The sequence below is a fragment of the Pogona vitticeps genome, chromosome 10, assembly GCF_051106095.1.
Source record: "Pogona vitticeps strain Pit_001003342236 chromosome 10, PviZW2.1, whole genome shotgun sequence".
Classification (NCBI taxonomy): Eukaryota; Metazoa; Chordata; class Lepidosauria; order Squamata; family Agamidae; genus Pogona; species Pogona vitticeps.
This window is the reverse complement of record NC_135792.1, coordinates 2,621,179-2,636,826: the sequence shown is the minus strand read 5'-3', so window position 1 is coordinate 2,636,826 and position 15,648 is coordinate 2,621,179. Positions and strand designations below refer to the sequence as shown.

General features: G+C 51.1%; 2 protein-coding genes across 5 annotated transcripts; both read right to left on the bottom strand.

Annotated features, from left to right (window-relative positions):
• Positions 1-2,581: 2,581 nt before the first annotated feature.
• LOC110076286 (carbohydrate sulfotransferase 6) lies at positions 2,582-8,108 on the bottom strand. 4 transcript variants are annotated; one of them, XM_072980908.2, is made up of 4 exons: positions 7,962-8,108; positions 7,154-7,362; positions 6,488-6,718; positions 2,582-4,908 (listed from the first exon to the last, which is right to left on the bottom strand). In XM_072980908.2, the coding sequence occupies exons 2-4, from the start codon at positions 7,239-7,241 to the stop codon at positions 3,710-3,712; spliced, it is 1,518 nt and encodes a 505-aa protein (XP_072837009.2). In that variant the 5' UTR covers positions 7,242-7,362; positions 7,962-8,108; the 3' UTR covers positions 2,582-3,709. The 4 variants fall into 4 exon arrangements, with proteins under 4 accessions (XP_072837009.2, XP_078236570.1, XP_072837010.2 ...); XM_078380444.1 differs by lacking the exon at positions 6,488-6,718 and having other exon boundaries at positions 2,582-5,045; XM_072980909.2 differs by lacking the exon at positions 6,488-6,718.
• An 834-nt stretch (positions 8,109-8,942) lies between these two features.
• Positions 8,943-15,561, bottom strand: TMEM231 (transmembrane protein 231). The gene is made up of 7 exons (XM_072980914.2): positions 15,355-15,561; positions 15,069-15,256; positions 12,842-12,970; positions 11,943-12,086; positions 10,603-10,684; positions 10,360-10,465; positions 8,943-9,923 (listed from the first exon to the last, which is right to left on the bottom strand). Exons 1-7 carry the CDS (start codon positions 15,494-15,496, stop codon positions 9,743-9,745), a joined length of 972 nt encoding a protein of 323 aa, XP_072837015.2. The 5' UTR covers positions 15,497-15,561; the 3' UTR covers positions 8,943-9,742.
• Positions 15,562-15,648: the final 87 nt, after the last annotated feature.

Below are 15,648 nucleotides of genomic sequence, written 5' to 3'. Positions count from 1 at the left end.
AACCTCCGTCCATCTGAAGGAAGGGAGCTACGTCCACGAAAGCTTAAAACAAGGGAATCTGTTATATTCGTGGTGCGAAAGGGCTCTTCTTTGGTTTTGTTGTAACAAACAGAGATGGACGTGAACCGGTTCGTCCCAGATCAGCCCAGTTTGTGAAGGTGCGGCTGCTGTTCCCCTCCATCACTTCCACTTAACGGGCCCAGCTTGCTTCCTTCCCCACCCCACCCCTAAGCGAATCTCCCGGTCGTGAGCAAGAGCCCCAACTTCTTCTCTGCCTCGCCCTTTTGTCTGAGTGGCAGATCAGCCGAGAGGGCAAGACGGAGATGCCTGAGCTGCTGCCAGGACTGGAAGATCAGTTGGGGAGGTGCGGGAAAGCCAGCACGCTGGGCCTGGCAAGTGGCTGTTTGAGCCTGAGGAGGCACAGGAGGGGAGAAGCAGCAGCTGTGTGGCCCCCTTTACAAGCAGGGACGAACCGGTTCGTGCCCATCTCGAGTAACAAATTGATACAGCTATCTCTTTGAAACATTTACTTACATGGATACCAGTGGAATTACAAGTGGTCAGTTACAGGCTTCAAGAAAAAGGTCCTGCTGTTTTGATCATACAATCCAACATGTGAAAGGCAACCCTAAAGAAAAGGTAGGATTTAATTGGGCTGCTTTCCTTTGGACACCTAAGGTCCCTCTTTTGAACTCTGTATTTTTTTTTTCTGTCTCCTCATGTGTTTCTCTCCTATTTCCACGAAGCTCTTTACTGTTTCGGAAAGAGGGTGCAAGTTCTTAATATTGGGATTAAAGGCTTGTGCTTTTGAAACACTGCCAGCAAATGGGGGAGGCCCCCTTTTTCGTGGCGTATGGATCGCCTTCTAGATTATTCAGATGCCCCGCATTCTTAATAATAATAATAAAAAAGATGTGAGCAGATACATTATGTTGAGTGAAAGTAAGAAAAATGGGACCTTCTGGATTTCTAGGGCAAATTCTAAAGCATTAAACCAAGAGGATGAACGGAAGAAAAAACAAGTGCCCTGTTTCTTATCCTCCTACTCTTCACCACTTTCTAAAAGCCAGCATGGTGCTACATAGCATCACAAGCTGAAGACAAACATATTAGGCTGGTCAGAGGTTGTATATGGTTTCATCCTGGCCTGCCTTCTCCTGAGCATATGAAAACCTGCGCTAGTAAAGGGTGCAATTCCACACTTCTGTCACCTGATGGCAGCAGAGATAAGAGCCTTAAAAATGGGGTACAGCACCCACTCTTCCAAGTCTGTGTCTCCCAGTGTAAAAAAAAAACCTATAGGATCCCCTCCCCAAACCAGCAGCTAGGTTGAAAACAGTGCGATATAGTGGACAAGAGTCATAGACTAGGACTCGGTTGACCTGGTTTCAAATCCCTCTTCAACCACGAGAAGGCACTGTAGCGTGGCAAAGGCAAAACCATGGCTTGAATAATGGGACAAACTGCTCTGGACCCTGGTAGACTGTCCTTCACAGTTGATTTTTAAGCAGAGGTTGAATGGCCACCTCTCATGGATGCTTCAAGGCGTGCGTTTCCTACATTTTATTTTATTTTCTTCCTTTGGTGTCTATACGGTGGTTCTCGGTGAGGGGCAGATAAATTCTGGTGTTTCTGAGTTTCTCCTAAATCTCAGTTCAACACTCGCCAATGTACTTTCAATGATAAATAACATACTGGAATGAAGGAGACATCAATGTGGATCTTATGGGCTTTTCATTGCACTCTCTTTTGAGTGAGTAACTGGTGGGATGTAACATATCAAAGACGGAGACCTGCTGGTCTCTGGGATGCTCTGACCGAAGAGGAGGGAGAATTCTAATTAATGTAGCAACCAGCCCATGGGTTCAGCTGAATTCGTACAGACGAGGAATACCTGAGGATGCTGAGCCTCGTAGTCCGACACTAGGCAGGTGGCTGTACGCTCCCCGCTCTGTACCTACCTATCTGTGAAATGTCATGTGACAATGCCCCTAAACATCTGGAGAATGGTTTACTATACCACTGACTAGAGAAAGACCCTTCCAAGCTAGTGTTGGGGGAGACCTTCCAGGCAGTGAAGAGCTGGTAAGAACAGAGGCTTGGTTTGGCAGGGGGAACTAAAAACACATACACCCCTCGTTTTACACAATCCAGTAAACAAACGGTGTCTTCAAGCATTCTGGAATGTCATTCAGCCTGCCTTTGTTTTTCTTTCCCTGGTGTTACATCTCTGTACAGTATTACATCGCATTTTCATTTTGGGTCCTGATGTTCAGTTTAAAGAAATGAGCTCCTGAATGTCACACCGACATTTTACCAACCGGCCAGCAATCATTTGTGGCTCTCATTCACTCTGCCCCACTGGGTTTACAGTCAACTCCATCTCTGCCGTATTTATGGGTCCGTTGTGGGAGTCCCTTCCTTTAGTCACGAGAAAGACTCTGCCCAGCAGATAAAGGAAGGCTGTCCCAAAATGCCTAGGGCCTCCGTTTGCACTTCTGTTGCCTTCCACAAAATCCTTCTCTTCTGCCGACTCATTTCATTTAAGCAGCTATAAAACAGAAACTTGCATTCTCTACACTGTGGGAACCAACAATGTGTATTATGAACCAACATAGTATGTGTATTACACATAGACTGAGATTTCCTTGTATATCTACATACTGTATGTGAAATGTACAACAGGCAAAATGTCTGCCTAACAAGGTTCCTTCCAGCCTGAAAGCAAGAGACCTCCACTCAAGTGGCCAGCCACACTGAGCAAAGAAGGACCAAAGGAAGAGGAGAGGGAGCTATAGCCCTCTAGATGTTGAGGGACTACAAACTCCCATCACCCCAGGCCACCCACCTTGGGGACCAAGAGTCCAATAACTTCTAGAGCAGTGGTCCCCAACCTTGGGCATCCAGATGTTCTTGGACTTCCAACTCCCAGAAATCTTGCCCAGCACAGGTGATGGCGAAGGCTTCTGGGAGTTGTAGTTCAATAACATCTGGAGGCCCAAAGGTTGGGGACCACTGATCTAGAGGACCACAAGACCCCCATCCTTGCCATGATCGGCAATTCTGCGGTCCTTTGTTTGACAATATTGAGGCTGACCTTTTTATAAAAAAAAATACAGACAAAAACATTTCAAGAATGCAAATAACAATATACCACAACATTGCAACATTTGTACTTTTCTCTCAGAAGAGTCTTATGGGCTGGAACATGGCGCAGAATAAAAGCCTGTTTCTGGATGCTGTGCATTGCGACTAATGAAAAAGGCAGAAGGAATGCCTCCCTTCCTCTCTTGAAAGCTACAGATATCGTCCTGCCGTGAGGTTACTTGATCCAGGCTGCAATACCTGCAAACACAGAGTGCATCTACATGGAGCCATTACAGCAGTCTGAAACCGCTTTAATGCCATGCTCTGGAATTCGGGGGTGCATAATTTAGTGAGACACTTGTCATTCTCTCCGACTCTCCTGTGAACCGCCACAGAGAATTCTCAGTATTTATTTTTCCCAAAATGTAATGGCCAGCTTTCTGTTGGATAGAGCCTTGGCAGTTAAAGTCATATCAAACTTGTATATAAAAGTATAAAAGGAGACAGGACAAGCTCTTGGTTCTTTTTCCTTCCGGTAGTGGCAAAGGATGTGCAACACTTCCTAGAAGCGCTAGACGCAACTTGCAAAGCAAGTCTTTCCCAGTTCGGTGTGACATTCTGCCTACTCGTCACCAAACGATACCCAGCTGAATTGGTTCCTCCGATAAGGCAGCACTAATTCTACAGACAAATCCTTCTGCTCTTTCTCAGAATCTACAAGTTGGTAGCCAAGGATATTTAATGCACCTTTGCAAACATCCTGGACTTTTTTTACTTTCTCAAACGGGAGAAGGTCCCTCCATGCCTGGGAGACATTGACCGCGTTCCGGGAGGTAATCTGAAAGGCCTCTTTCCTCCTGCTCGGTCCTTGTCCGTGCGTGATATTATAGATCCAGTTTTCGAGTTTGCCAGTCAGCTGGAGATCCGTAAATCGATACATGGCCGAGATTTCTGCTAAGGGATCTCGGACTAGGTCTTCGAACCGGATCATCAGGTAGCGGTCTTTGAGGAACTCCGGGGGTTTGAGAGTGGCTGTTTCGTAAATTTGGACGTGGCTCCGGCAGATCTCCTGCATGACTTTGTACTGGCTGTCGTCCACTTTCGTGCCGTTCGTGTTCAAGACGATCCCGTTGTCCCGTGTAAGGGCTTTCACTGTTTGTTCCCGGGATTTCACCACGGCCCTGGGGTCACGGACCAGGTGGATGATTTTGAGGTTCAAGGTGGGGTCAGTAAGAAGAGGGTAGAGGACGCGGAGGTCAAAGAAGCGGACCTCTTTCAGGACGACGTGGCTGTAGGTCTTGCAGGCCTCTTCCACGTTGCTAAAGGGGTACTTACCGCAAAGCGTCTTGCAGGATCTTTCACTGGTGATCTCCGTGCGCTCAAAGTACTCGCAAGCCGGCTTGGTGCACAGCGCCCGGCTCACGGCCCACTGGACGAGATCAGACAAGTTCCTCTTCCAAGGCATGTAGGCATCAAAAACGGACATGTCACACTTGAAGACAGAGCGGACAAGGTCCCGAACGGCCATGTGCAAGACCCGGGCGCTGTTCTGGTACATGGTCCCCCACACGTGCCAGGCGGGCTCCATCAGATAGAAGACGTCGGGATGCTGGCTGAAGAGCTGGCCGACGAAGGAGGACCCCGACCTCCACGAGGAGATGATGAGGACGTGCACCCGGGCCGGCTTCTCCGCAGACGGGGACAAGAAGCTGCCATGGTGAGCATACAGGAACAATAAGAAGCCAGTCTGAATCGCCAGCAGGATGGCCACGGTGGTGCTGGAGACACGGAGCCTCACCATCCTGCTGGGCCAGCGTGCCGCTAGAGGGGAGGGGAGGGGAGGGGAGAGAAAGAGGAGCCGTTTAGCTGTCAGCACTAGGTGAGGGCAGAGGGAGAGCCACAGCTGATCTATGAGTTGAAGAATGCCAAGGGAGAGCCAACCCATCCAGATCAGCAGCCTGGTGAGAGAGAGAGAGAGAGAGTTATGAAAGACAGCAGAGAAAAGGAAGAAAGACCACAGTCATGGCTGGAGAAAGAACAGTGGGTTTTTTTTCCCCTTGAATAAAATTCTTGTGCATTGGAGAGTGGGGGGTGGTAAAAAACAGAGACCAAGAAAACATCCATCTACCCTTCTTTAAAACAACAAACAAAAGCTAGGGTGAAAAAATCTACCTAGTAGGACAGGAGTGGTAAGCAAACTTCACCTTTATAGGATCTACTTTGTTTTTCATGAACTCGAGAAGTTCATCTGTGAAAACCAGGGAGAAGGTGGAAAACAACAAGGACAACCCCCAAAACACACACACACACACACACAAATAAATAAATAACGGTGGCACCTTTGAGAATCTGTTATTTTTCAAGATGCCATGGCGTGATGGATTCTGGTGTTCTGAAAACAACCGGAAGAGTCCAGCCTGGCCAGCCTGAACAGCCAGGGCTACAAGAAAAGACAGGCTTGCAACAGCCAGTCCCGCCACCGGCAAGACCAGGAGCATCGCTTATTACTGCTTCCCATCCAGATTTCAGTTTGGGATCACTCCGGGCCAAACCACTCCACCCGACATGAAGCGGAGAAAGATTCTCTGCTTGGAGATGCTGGTTCCCCCCCCCAAAAAAAAACCTCCCCCCCCCCCCGTATCTCCCATCCAGTCACCTTTGCACAGCTCTCAGCCAGCACCACTAATACCCGGACCCATCATCATCTTGATCTGGCACCAAGGGACACGGGGCGGGGGGGGGGGAAGAGGGCTCGTTTCGGGAACGGGGAGGGGTCCCACGCCTGTTCGCCGGAGCCCACGAGGGTGAGAGCCCGGCTGCTCAGAAAGGAGGAGGAGGAGGAGATGCGGCGGCCGCGCAGGGGACCCCTCCAGGGGCCAGGTCGCGCCGTCGGGGCCCCCGGAGAGCGGCGCATCGGGGTGCGCAGGGCCGCCCCGAAGCACCAGCCGGGGGTGTGGGATGCGAGGCGGCGGCGGCAGCGCCTTCGTCGGTCCTGGTCCCTGGGCTGCGGCGGGGAGGAGAAAGGGGCCCCTGCCGGGCGCGACGCCCGCCCGAGGGCGCGTCTCCCGAGACCGACACGGCGCGCCCCGGGAGCTCCCCGCCGGCAGCGAGGGCGGCAGCCCGAGGGGAACCGGCTGGGTCTCCCCCCACCCCACCCCGGCCGCCCCCCAAGTGGTGGCTCGGCTCGGCAGGCCCGACGGCTCCGAAGCCTCTCCCTCGGGGCATGGGAACGTACTGGGCTGAGGGTGCGCTGGACGCTGGATGGGGGATTCTGGGCCTTGTAGTCCCCCTCCCCTCCCATCCCCCCACGCTCTGCCCCGCCCCGACGGCAGCCCCGCTCTCCCCTGCTCCGTCCCCGTCCCCGTCCCGCCTCGCCCGCCATCCCCGACGGGCGCCTCACCTCCGCCGGTGTGGGCCGCCGCTGAAGACCGGGGACCTGCCGGGCCGGGAGGGGAGAGGAGAGGGGGGCTAGCCGGCCCGCCCGTCCGCTTGCGTGCGCCGGGTCGCTCCTCCAGGTGGGGCCGCCGCCGCCGCCCAGACAATGAGCCGCTTTCAGACGTGGCCTCCGGACCCAGAGCGCGCGGCGGCTGGAGGGCAGGCGAGGGGAGGGGCCGGGGCGGGCCGGGATCCGCTGGGGGGGGGGGGAAGAGAGAGAAGGACCGCCACTCCCCACCTCTGGCCCCGCTGCAGCCTGCAAAAGTCCCGCCGCCGGTCTTCCCAAGAGAAGACCCGGGGGAGAGCCCCCCCACCTCTGCTCGGTCTCCCCGCCGGGCCCCTTCTCACGTGCAGCGCGAGACCCGCGAGAGGCGCCCCCTCCTGCGGTTCAGGAGCGCAGCCGGGGCTCCGGCGCGACAGCCCCTCGCCCGCCCGGGGTGGCGTCGGGCGCCGATCAGGGGAGCCGCCTGCCCCCCCCCTCGCCAGCCGTCGCGCCTGGGAGAAGGTGCCGGGTCGCGCCGGAGCCGTCCCGGGCAGGGCTCGCCCGCAGGCAGGAGAGGACCCGGCTGGCGTAGCCCCTGCCTCCTGCTCAGCCTCCCCCCCCTTCTCTTTTCCCTTTCCTCCCACGTACCAGCCGAGGGCAGGCAGCGGCGGCCCGGCTGCGAAAAGGTTAGCTGTTGATCTGATCGGTTGGTCGGAAGCAACGACCGGGGTGGCATGGGCCTGCTCGAGAGGAACGGCTCAGGCAGAGGGAGAGCGCGGGGGGGGGGGCTTCTCCAGGCGTCGTCGCAAAAAGTCTCGCTTGTTCTAAGAGGCGGACTTCGGCCTGGACCGTCACAGCTGGAAGGAAAAGAAAAAATATATATACGTATATACAGGAGGCCCCGCATCGGGCTCCGGAGGGTGTGGAATCCAGGGTTTCTACCCTATGGGACCTCAGCCTTTGGAGATCTGCTTGCCTCTGCGCCCTGGCTTCCTGTGTCGTGCCTTCCCATTCATGCTGAGAATAGGGGGCACCGAGGCCTTCCCTCTACCCCCTACACCACCACCCCACGCACCTCTTTCTCAGCCAGACAGGGGCTACAGCTCCCTTGCTCTCCAGTGACAATAGAAAAGGCAGACCCTCCATAAAAAAAAAAATCCTTGCACACCAGTGAGGGTCCCTCCATAATACAAAGTGAAAGGAGCTATAGGGGGCTGCTATAGGGATATCACGTCTGGACTGACTCTTCTGTTTTTAACACCTGCACACGCTGGACTGTTTGGGCACTCCAGATGGTGGTAGCAAGCGTAGGATCCATCAGACCCCAAAGGACATAGGCAGCTCTAGCTCTGATTTTTTTTAAAAAGCCTGGAAAAGTTATTTGAGTTACTGGGGGGGTGGGGGTGGGATTCCAAGCACACAAATCTGCACACCTCTGTTTCAAAACCGCCTGTACCTCTTTACGGTCAAAAGTTGCTTGTGCGTCTACTCCAAAAGTTGCAAAGCAATATTAAAAACCAACAGGTAATTGATGACTCCTCTGTGCTAAGAGGAACAGATGTTGAGCTGAAAGGGGGATAGTGGAAAGCACGCGTGCACACACACACACAGATGGTAAGCAGGGGGCAGGGTTGGGCCTCCCTCTGCTGCTAATGATAATGACCTTAGCAGGGCCCTTCCCTTCTCCCGCTCCAAGGAGGAAAGTGAAGGCGGGCCACGAAGCCAGGGCAATGTGACCGCCTTGTTTTGCCTAAAAGGGTCCCCGAAGGCAACCTCAGCCTCAATTTATTACACCCCAAAGGGGGCACAGATGAAGGAAGAAAAAAAAACACACAAATTCCATAGTGGATCCCAAGGAGTGGATCTCCACCACTAACTGGCAGTACACGGTTCGGCCAGTGTGTGTGACGTTTGCAGCAGTTTTGCAATGGGTTCAAGGAACAGCCACTCCTTCCTGCTCCCAGAAGCCGCAGGGCAGCCCAAACCCAGCAAACTCTTTCCTCCTGAAATGCTTTCCCTATTTATCTTACTCATGATGATCAGCTGCAACAATACTCCAGACACAGTTTAGCAGCCTAATAGTCATGCTTCTCAGTCCAAACAATTCTTAGTATCCTACAGATAAATCCACATTCCAACCTTTTTTTTTAAGTTGCCGGTGTTCAATTCTACAGTTCCGTACTTCCCAGTGAAACACATACATAATACATAAGATCCTACAATACGGAGCCCCCCAACCCCCGGATTTTGGACCAGTCCCAGTCCATGGCCTTGGAAGGACTGGGCCGCCCGGACAGATGAGCGGCGAGGAGGAAATGAGGGGCGAGCTGTCAGTTCTGCTGCACTTCCATTTCTGTAACTACCTTGTACACTTCTGTTTCTCCAGCTGTCTTTCAGAATCTGACCTGATGTAATTTTGGCACCTGATCATGACACATCATTTAATGGGTCTTTTATTAATTGCTTTTGATCTCTTGTATTTGTTCAGTTTTCGCTGACTGCTTTTGTACTGACATCTCTGCATTCCTTTTACCACAATTTCCTGCAAGCTGTCCTGAGACTTTGGTGGAATACAGGAATAAATCCTTAAAAACAATTAGGCACATTGTCAGAAATGGGAATGCCAGCAGTCCCTTTGGGAAGCGAACGGTTTCATTCCTTCCCTTTCTGCTCCTCACAGACTCTGGTCACACGTTGCTGCTGCAGAAGAAATCTTGGGGTTTTTACAAGAGCGTGGATGCAGCCACCCTCTCTCTCTCTGTGTTGAGGTCTTCATGAAGAATTGTGATAAAAGAGGCTCAAGGAAATCAGATCAGTAACCCGGAAACTCAGTGGTGAAATCATAAAACACACTGAATACATTCCATCAGCAGGAGCTTAAAGGGCATTTCATAGCAGACTTGCCATTGTTGATGTAATAGCTGTAATTGTTTCAACTGGCAAGAGGAAGTAGTTTTTTAACCCCTGAGTTGGTAACCAAAAGCAACAAAACAGAGAGCAGGATCAATCCCACTGCCCCATGCTGCTCACGTAGAAGTTGAATCCCCTTCCCCATATGGAGGGAAGGAACAGAAGTACTATTGGCTTGGTTCTTGCCGTAAGTGATAAAATTTCCCATGACCTCCAATGCTCAGGTGCCTTCTTATCTTTGAGATGCAAAGCAGCTGGAAAGAAGTGAGATGCCTTCCTTTACCTGTTGGGTTTTAGTGACTGTTTCCAGTCTTTCTAGGAGCATGTTCAGGACTGGTGTTCTTTATAGGACAACACTGGGGAGACTGGGGGCACTGGGACTGTGGTGAGCATTTGATTCCGGAAAATGAAGATTTTGATTCTTTCAAAAATCCAAAGGAAGATCAGCAGGATGGCAACATACTGGATCCAAGCAAACTTAATCATCTCCCAGAACCCTGGCTGATAGGTAGCAACAGTCAAGGAATATCTGGAAGTACAAGAAGTGTCTTCACACAAATCCAAGAACATGGGCCTTAAATTGTGTTCCCAGCTCAGGGAAGTCAATCAAGAAACGGGAGATCAGAGGGAAGCTTCCTTCCCTAAGGTGCAGTCTGATTCAAATATGACCATCAAATGCGCTTTTCACTGGGCCATCTTCAATGGTGCCCGGTTACATCCCTACTTGAACTGCATGGGATTCTTGACTGGGATTCACCTAAGGTCTACCATACCTAACTCTCTGTCCAACACCAGAGCCTCTATCTGCTTATTCAGACCAGTGAGCGCAACCTAGCAAGTACCACCTTCAATGTGTGCAACACAAAAGTAGCTCTCACAGCTCTCCTGAAGGACAAGAAGTAACTGAATGGGACAATGCACAGCCCCCAGCAGTCAAAGGATATACGATCAGTTCTACTGGGTAGCGGATGATGGCCTGGATCACGAAAGGCTCACTGGGGGCTCTTCCAACCGACCAGATGGGGCCAGGACCAGCAAAAACAGTTGTGACTGCAAAAGAAAACAGCAAGCATCTTGAAAGGACTTGGTTGTGATTAACCAAAATGATTTGAGAGCAGCTGGGCATCTATTAGGACTCAAACACGTCTCCGCTCACCTGGAGTGGACGATGCACAAGGCGGACTTACCGTTTCTCTCCTGATACGCAGCAACGATGTTCACCAAATCGTAGTCCTGGGCAAAAGGGCTTGTGCCGTTGATCACAGATAACTGTTACAGTGAGATGGTTTCAGATCAGAAAACAAGAGTTAGCCAGGCTGGAACAGATCAGAGGAAGCACAAATTCAACCAGCAGGCTGAATGGTATCAAGCAAGGATTTCTATGCCTTGCTGATGCTTCTGAGTTCCCCCGGAGATAAGGGGACCTGAATATAAGGCAACAGGCATGCCAGTTAAAATCACCACCACTGTGTATTAAGAAATGCAGTTTATGAATTCCTAGCTGCTCTGCCTAGCAGATCCACAAAACTGTTTACCCATTAACAATTCATTCTATTGCTATGTTTGATCAAAGTCCTCTGTAACAACAAATGAGAAACATACTCTCTTTATCAGTAAATATTCTGTAGTATGTCAATATAAATTCCTGGCAGACAAACAGAAGGCATGACTTAAGAAAACATAAGGAGATAAGAGACCTTCCTGCGCAGAAAGGGCAGGAACAGCCTATAAAACTGACAGTCACAGTCTAAACTTTCCGGTGTCTCTTCCACAGTATGATTTGTTAGGAGCATAAAGAGAAAGGCGCGACCGTATTCATGTCCTGCTCAGGGTTTTGCGCTGAGGCATCTCCTTGACACCCTAAAAGCCAAATGCTGCCCTTGGAGGGGATCTGGCGAGATTAGCCTGATGCGCTTAACCTTTTTAAAAACTGCTGTCGAAGAATATGACACTTAGAATCCTGCTGAGGTGAACTGCTCGCCTACGTGATGTGGGATGAACGGTTTAATTTTCAAAGCCACTGCTCGTGATTTTCAAAGCCACACGTCCCGCCTCCTTCCATGATCATAAACTGGATTTCCATAGTGAGGATCCTCGCTTGCATTCTGGCATTGCACGCCCTCGGGTTGAACTTTGTGCCCTGCAGATTCCCAGCCCAAGGTGCCCCTGTGGACTATATGAATGGAATACTATTTCCTTTATTTTAAAAACTGTACATTTCCTTTAGCAATTCACTATCTGATGAAAAAGGAACGCTAATAAAATCCACTGATCTGAAAGATACAAGACAGTAGCCCTCCTTTTCCCACTCCAAAACCCACAATGTCAAACTCTCCTGCCATTTCTTGACCTTTCAAAAAGGAGAGGACCCCTAAAGCTTTGTGATTTCAACCTCTTGTTGGACACCCAACAGGATATGTTTCCTTAGCAGGACCACACATGTAGTTCTATGTACCTCTTCAGCCTGGAAAAGACATCACAGGAGGCAATGCCATGGAAGCCAAAACAAGAGGGAAATGGTGCTCACATTGTATCTGTTGTCCAGCCCAGCATGGCTAAGTGGCTGCCTCTGATGAAGCTTCAGGTCTCCACTCACAAAGACCCGGGATCCTGGAACAGGGGAAGAGGACTGAAGAAAGGCCATGCTCTGCATCACAAATGTGGACATCCTCTGAAATGTAAGCAGTCAGAAACAGTTGAGGGGAAACAGGAAAGATATTCTGCTCAACCTTTAGGCTTACCCCCATAGATGATGTAAAAGGAATGATACCCATTGTCAAGAGACCCCAAAAGTTGCAGCCTGAACACCACAGTTTAGTACTCACCGTCTGGACACCACCATGAGCTCTTTGTAGAAGGAATTATCCTGGAGGTAACACATACCTATAACAACGAGGAGCCACTGCCAGCTGCATTCCTCAGTTTTACACTCAATCCGTGTGGCAAGTTATACAGTTTAACCAGGTACTGTGTGAACCAGGCCTCCCATTGTGCCCTAAATTCTGTGTATTCAATTCCACGGACACCCCCCCCCCGAGAGCTAGTCCTGTATTAAGAGAGACACAGGGGAGAAAAAAAGCTGCCTCTGGTTTTTTCTGCACAGCCTGGGTTGTCCCTCCCCTCAAGGAATTCATCTCTTTCACTGAGAAGAGTCCCAAACACCATAGCCTTTTCTGAAAAGGAATGGCTTTAGCTCCTGGTCTGTTTATTTTTTCTCCTGCCCTTTTTATCCTCTTTGAGAATGCTTCAGGTAAAACAGGTAGCCTGGAATTTAGCAGCATTCCATGTCCTTCTGTGCTGAGTGAGCTAGGACAATATTTTTAATTTTTCTGAGGTTTGGGGGTTTTTTTTGGTTTGTTGTTGTTGTCATTGTGCAGACAACAAATGCATCACAGAACCTAAGGAAATTGGAGCGGGGATACTCACCTGCAACTGATAGGTGAAAGTCAGAAGAAGCTGGATCCCGACCATTTGCTCACTAGATTGTAGTGGGAGCTCCAGCCAGAAATTTAATAGGTCCATTATGCCATCTTGATTTATGTCTTCCTCTCTAGCCTACGAGCAGAACAGGAACTTTGATGAAAGCAAACACTTTTGCAAATATCTGTTATCTGATCACTTCTAAGAGAAGCAACGTGGTAAACAAATAGGGAAAATCTCTCCATCTTACAGCTGCCAGAATCAACACAGACCAGAGTGCCCACACCCAGGTGGTCCTTACAACGGCACCTATTGTTCAGGTAGAAGATCACCCGCAACATATGTTTGTCAAGATCTCCTTCAGGTGGCCCTTTGGGTTCTTCACAGAAATCTTAGGACCTGTGGGTTTTCCGTGCCCTGAGGACCAACACGGACAAAATGTGTCAGAACTGATGAATCACATTGATCTAGAAAGCAAAGGCCCATGAAACAGTGTTCCATATGGTACTCTGGTGGACCCAGACTCTCGTCTTGATAGCTCCTTAACTGCAGCTTGTGGGCCTTTGGCTTCTTGTCAGTGAGATGCCAGTTGTCAATACAGTTGTTCTCAGCTGCAGTCACTCCCACTGCTTCATCTGCAGGAGTCATAAAGTTAAGACAAAGTCAAAGCTAAGCAGCCACTGGGTGCTGTACAGGACCCTTAAGGGAATATGTAGAGAGTGTGGGAACTGGGCAGACACCTTCCTGTGGATTCTATTACGGTCCACCCAAAGGTGATGTTCAAGGCTGTGGCTTTTCCAGGCAAGGGCAGGTGAGCACCATCTCAAGCCTGAATTACGGCCATGGATTTGCAACACGCTTTGTGCCAAAACCACTCCTATTGTATTAAAACTGGAAGCCAGAATTTTGAATACAGTTAAACTCGGAGAGGCCAGGATTATAATCCTTTCGTTTTTGAAATGACATGACTTTGTTTCCGCTTACCATTCACAGATATGCAAACTAACTCAAGCACAAGAGAATTAAGCCCCTGGCACCTAAGCTGGCGGCCGTCCGTCCATCGCAGGCAGTTGGACCGATGCCTATCCCCACCGGGTGGAAACCAGTTGGGTTGGGAGAGGCTGCTCTGGCGCCTGAGGAAATGGATGCCTCATTCCGTCAGCACAGGAGAAAGGCCTGCTCAGCCTTTGTTCTCTTATCCCTTCCCTGATGTGCTGTTCTTTGGTCTCCCAAAGCAGAAACACAACAGTTAGAGCAGTGTTTCGGGGAGCAAAAAAAAAAAAAAAAAAAGGCTATGAGATCACACCTGGCGGCGGCTGATCACCGTCTCAAAATGAGACTGAATTTAGTCTTTGCCTTTGAAGTCTTGAATTCTGTAATTGTGCTGGAAAAATCATTTCAACATTTATATATATGAGTTGTCATTTGAAATTAAAAAGCCAAAGCGACACCTCCTCCTATTCGCCTTTCCTGAAAGGGGAGACACCCGTTTACCCTGCGCTGGCTGTCTCTGAGCCACATGGAAGCAGCAGCGCTGCACCAGGAGTCAGTTTTACTTCTGAGGAAACCTGCAGAGGGTCCTACTGACTTACTCTGAACTAGGGGTCTTGAACTCCCAAAGGCAAACCACGGCAGGGCACTGCTCAGGAAGAAGGTAGCTCTCTGTTTCAGAGGGCCATCTTATTTTTAGAGAGGTCCTGCATTTAAAGGACCGCCCGGACAAAGCACGATGTAAGGAGCTAGGAGAAGGGGGTGGTGGTGCGAGCGCATGGATCTGGAAGCTGCCGATCCACCTCAAGAACTAGGCCTAAGAGGTACACAGGCTACCTGACCTCCATGCTACCCGCTCCAGTGATCTGCATTCAAATTCTGCTTTTACATTATAAAGTCGCTTTTACATTATAAAGTCGTTTGCATACACTTATAAATCTATACATGAGCAGAAAACTGCTGGAGAACTCAGTGGTTTAGGTCTCTAGCAGCGGCTGGGATTTCTATTCTCCTTGACAGGGACTGGACTCATGACCCAAAGGGTCCCTTCCAGCTTTGATGATGATGATGATATGCCATTTTATGCAAATATAATCTTTTTTGGGGGGGGGCTGGGATATATCTCTTCCTTCCTTCCCTTCCTTTTTAAAAAAATGTCCCTTTTTTGCTTTTGCAAAGGCGCCCGGGCGCTCCTCAGGGGAGGAGGGAGGCGTGCACTCTGCACGCGCTCAGAGGCGCCTACCGAGACGAGCGGGACGCGCAGGCGGGCGCCCAGGAGACGGTTGCAGGCGGGGAAAGAGCTCCAGCCCACGAAGTCGCCGCCGCCGCCGCCGCCGCCCCCGCCGCCCCGCAGCAGCCCCAGCAACAGCACTTCGTGCCGAAAGCGGATGCTCGGCTGCTCCACGTAGCTGCTCCGCTTCAGCCAGAAACCTGCAAGAGGGGAGACGGAGAGACAAGGACCGGTCAGTGGCGGAGGAGGAGGAGGAGGAAGGGGGCCCTTCGCCCGCCCGCCCGTCCCTCCGACCCACCGTGGCTCCGGTAGGCCACGAGCAGCGGCGGCAGGTAGGTGAGCGCCGCCAGCACCAGGAGCCCCAGCGCCGCCAGCGAGCACAACCCGACCCGGGAGCGGCGCCCGTCGCGGCCTTCCCAGGACACCTCCAGCCAGGCCATGGCGCGGCCTGGTCACCATAGCAACCGCCGCGGGCCGTCCGCTCCCGCCCGCCAAGGCTGGAGGGAGGGAGAGGAGGAGGGCGGGGCCACGGCGAGGCCGTCCAATCCGCGCTGCAGGAGGCCTTTAGGTCTCGCACCCCTCTCCCGGAAGT

Coding starts and splice junctions, on each gene's coding strand:
- TMEM231 (XM_072980914.2), bottom strand. CDS start 15,496: ATGGCCTGGCTGGAGGTGTCCTGGGAAGGCCGCGACGGGCGCCGCTCC. Junction 15,257..15,354: donor CGTGGCCTACCGGAGCCACG/GTGGGTCGGAGG, acceptor CCCCTCTTGCAG/GTTTCTGGCTGAAGCGGAGC. Junction 12,971..15,068: donor TGCGCGTCCCGCTCGTCTCG/GTAGGCGCCTCT, acceptor TTCTGCTCGTAG/GCTAGAGAGGAAGACATAAA.
- LOC110076286 (XM_072980908.2), bottom strand. CDS start 7,241: ATGCCACCCCGGTCGTTGCTTCCGACCAACCGATCAGATCAACAGCTA. Junction 6,719..7,153: donor CCGCTGCCTGCCCTCGGCTG/GTACGTGGGAGG, acceptor CCCCCCCCCCAG/CGGATCCCGGCCCGCCCCGG. Junction 4,909..6,487: donor GGCGGCCCACACCGGCGGAG/GTGAGGCGCCCG, acceptor CCTCCCCTCTAG/CGGCACGCTGGCCCAGCAGG.